Source organism: Salpingoeca rosetta (assembly GCF_000188695.1).
Source record: "Salpingoeca rosetta unplaced genomic scaffold supercont1.19, whole genome shotgun sequence".
Lineage (NCBI taxonomy): Eukaryota > Choanoflagellata > Craspedida > Salpingoecidae > Salpingoeca > Salpingoeca rosetta.
This window is the reverse complement of record NW_004754915.1, coordinates 1,209,986-1,212,485: the sequence shown is the minus strand read 5'-3', so window position 1 is coordinate 1,212,485 and position 2,500 is coordinate 1,209,986. Positions and strand designations below refer to the sequence as shown.

Below are 2,500 nucleotides of genomic sequence, written 5' to 3'. Positions count from 1 at the left end.
TCGTCCTCGAGCGGTCAGTCGCGCAGGAACACCCAGCTGGTGGACGTCTCGCCCGTGTTAACGGAGAAGCCAGGCTCTGTCAGCGAATAGCAGAGGTACCGGTCAGGTACGTCGCGCACGTACATGGCAGCGCCGCCCTGTTGGTACACCAGCTCTGCGCAGCTCTGCAGGAAGGTGTGGTATGAGTCCACCTGCGACTTGAGCGGCTGCGCCACCCGCGTGCTCCTGCTCGAATCATACACGGCAGCGAACCGCTGGCCGTCAAACGGCGACGAATGCCGCTGCTCCCATTCACCAGCACCTTCAACCCGCAGCACGATCGAGAACGGCGGCGGCGTTGTCGTGGTCGTCGTGGTCGTGGTCGTGGTTGTCGTGGCTGTCGGGTTTGCGGTGGTGTTGGAGTCAGTTGTGCCTTGCTCGAGCGTCGTGGTTGCAGCCGTTGTGGTGGTGGTGGTGGTCGCTGTCGTCGTGGTCTCATCGGGGATGGTGACGGGTGGAACATCGCAGTCACCGACCTCGGGCACGGGTGCCTTGCACACGTAGTGGCGCTTCATGCTGCACCGGCTCACAGACCAGCCACCAGCCACGGTGCCTGTCGGGTGACCCATCTGCACGCAATCCCGGTTGCTTGCTGCATCCATGGGCTGGTTCTCCTGCCACGAGACGAAGCTGCGCTCCTGCTCATCAACCCAGGTGAAGGTGCTGTTGTCCACATCGTCACGGCGGAGGCCAATCCACCGCAGCGATTCCGTGCGTGGGTTCAGGCCAAAGATGAACGCGTTCTCATCCTCGTCATCAATGGTCGCCAGCGTGGCGCCGAGCGTTTGGCACACCTGCGCAGCTTTGCTGTACGGGAGCCGGGCCGCGTTGACGCGGCGAGAATACAAGTAGATGTTGTCCTCATGTGGCATCCAGCTCGTGCACGTAAAGCGACAGCCACCAACCCACTCCCCATCGCGGCATTCGTATGCGGGGTTGCCCGTCTCCACAAGTCCATTCGCACACTCCGCCACACAGGTATCACCGTGATCAACGCCCTTGCAATCTGCCGTTGCACCAAATGGCAGAGCAGGGATGCTCGGGGAGCAGCGAACCATGCTGTCCGTGGTGGTGGTCGTTGTCGTCGTGGTTGTGGTTGTCGTGGTCGTTGTTGTTGTTGTCGTCGTTGTGGTTGTAACGGGGCACTCGAGGTGGTACTGCATCGTGTAGCTGGCCTCTGCCTCATCAAACCCGTACACGCGGATGTAGTGGAATGCAGGGACGCCGTTGGGCTCCATGTACATAAAGTGCTCGTTGTCGTTGGACGACTCCGACAGCGCCACCCACTCGTCGTCCAGGTTGCGCAGTTGCAAATCAAGGTCGCCCTGCCCATGGTCAAAGTACAGGTGCACAGATAGGTTGCCGTTGGCACACAGGAAGATGCTGTAAAAGTCGGCGTCAAGTGAGCAGATGGTGGCGCTTAGCGTGCCGTTGGGGCCAGAGAGCAACGACGCCGTCTCCAGGCTGTCGTTGTTCTCAAACGCGTCATCCAAACAACTAGGTGACGTCGTCGTGGTGGTCGTCGTCGTCGTGGTTGTCGTCGTAAATGGTGTCAGCGTAATCGTGCCTGACCCGGACCCAGATGACGTGCTTGTTGTTGAAGTGGTGGTTGTTGTGGCCGTCGTGGTCGTAGTCGTGGTCGTGGTGAAGGGCGTGAAGGTAATGGTGCCAGACCCAGACCCAGAAGATGTTGTTGATGTTGTGGTGGAGGTTGTGGTGGAGGTAGTGGTTGTGGTTGTGGTGGGGGTGGTGGTTGTGGTGGTTGTCGTCGTCATCGTCATCGTCGTCGTTGTTGTTGTTGTCGTCGTCATCGTCATCGTCGTTGTTGTTGTTGTTGTCGTCGTCGTCGTCGTCGTTGTTGTTGTCGTACTTGTTGTTGTCGTCGTTGTTGTTGTCGTCGTTGTTATCGTACTTGTTGTTGTCGTTGTCGTCGTACTTGTTGTTGTTGTCGTTGTTGTCGTCGTCGTCGTACTTGTTGTTGTCGTCGTACTTGTTGTTGTCGTTGTCGTCGTACTTGTTGTTGTTGTTGTTGTTGTTGTCGTTGTTGTCGTCGTGAATGTGGTTGTTGTCGTTGTGGTGGTGGTAGTGGTGGTCGTTGTCGTCGTTGTTGGGCTGAAAGACAATGTGCCTGAGCCAGAGCCAGAGCTTGTTGACGCGGTGCTTGTTGTTGTGGTCGTGGTTGTGGTGGTGGAAGTTGTCGTGGTTGTGGTTGTGGTGGTGGCTGTCGAGGTGGTGGTAGTGGTGGTGGTGGTGGTGGTTGTTGTAGTTGTCGTGGTTGTGGTTGTGGTTGTGGTTGTGGTTGTGGTTGTCGTTGTCGTCGAAGTGGTGGTTGTGGTTGTGGATGTGGTTGTGGTGATTGTGGTTGTGGATGTGGTTATGGTGGTAGTGGTCGTGGTTGTGGTTGTTGTAGTGGTCGTGGTTGTGGTCGTGGTTGTGGTTGTTGTAGTGGTCGTGGTTGTGG

General features: G+C 57.4%; 1 protein-coding gene across 1 annotated transcript; it reads right to left on the bottom strand.

The window, feature by feature from the left end:
• Positions 1 to 14: 14 nt before the first annotated feature.
• PTSG_12667 (uncharacterized protein) lies at positions 15 to 1,820 on the bottom strand (the record flags this gene model as incomplete). Its single annotated transcript, XM_004991735.1, has 2 exons — positions 15 to 833; positions 873 to 1,820. 2 exons carry the CDS (start codon positions 1,818 to 1,820, stop codon positions 15 to 17), a joined length of 1,767 nt encoding a protein of 588 aa, XP_004991792.1.
• Positions 1,821 to 2,500: the final 680 nt, after the last annotated feature.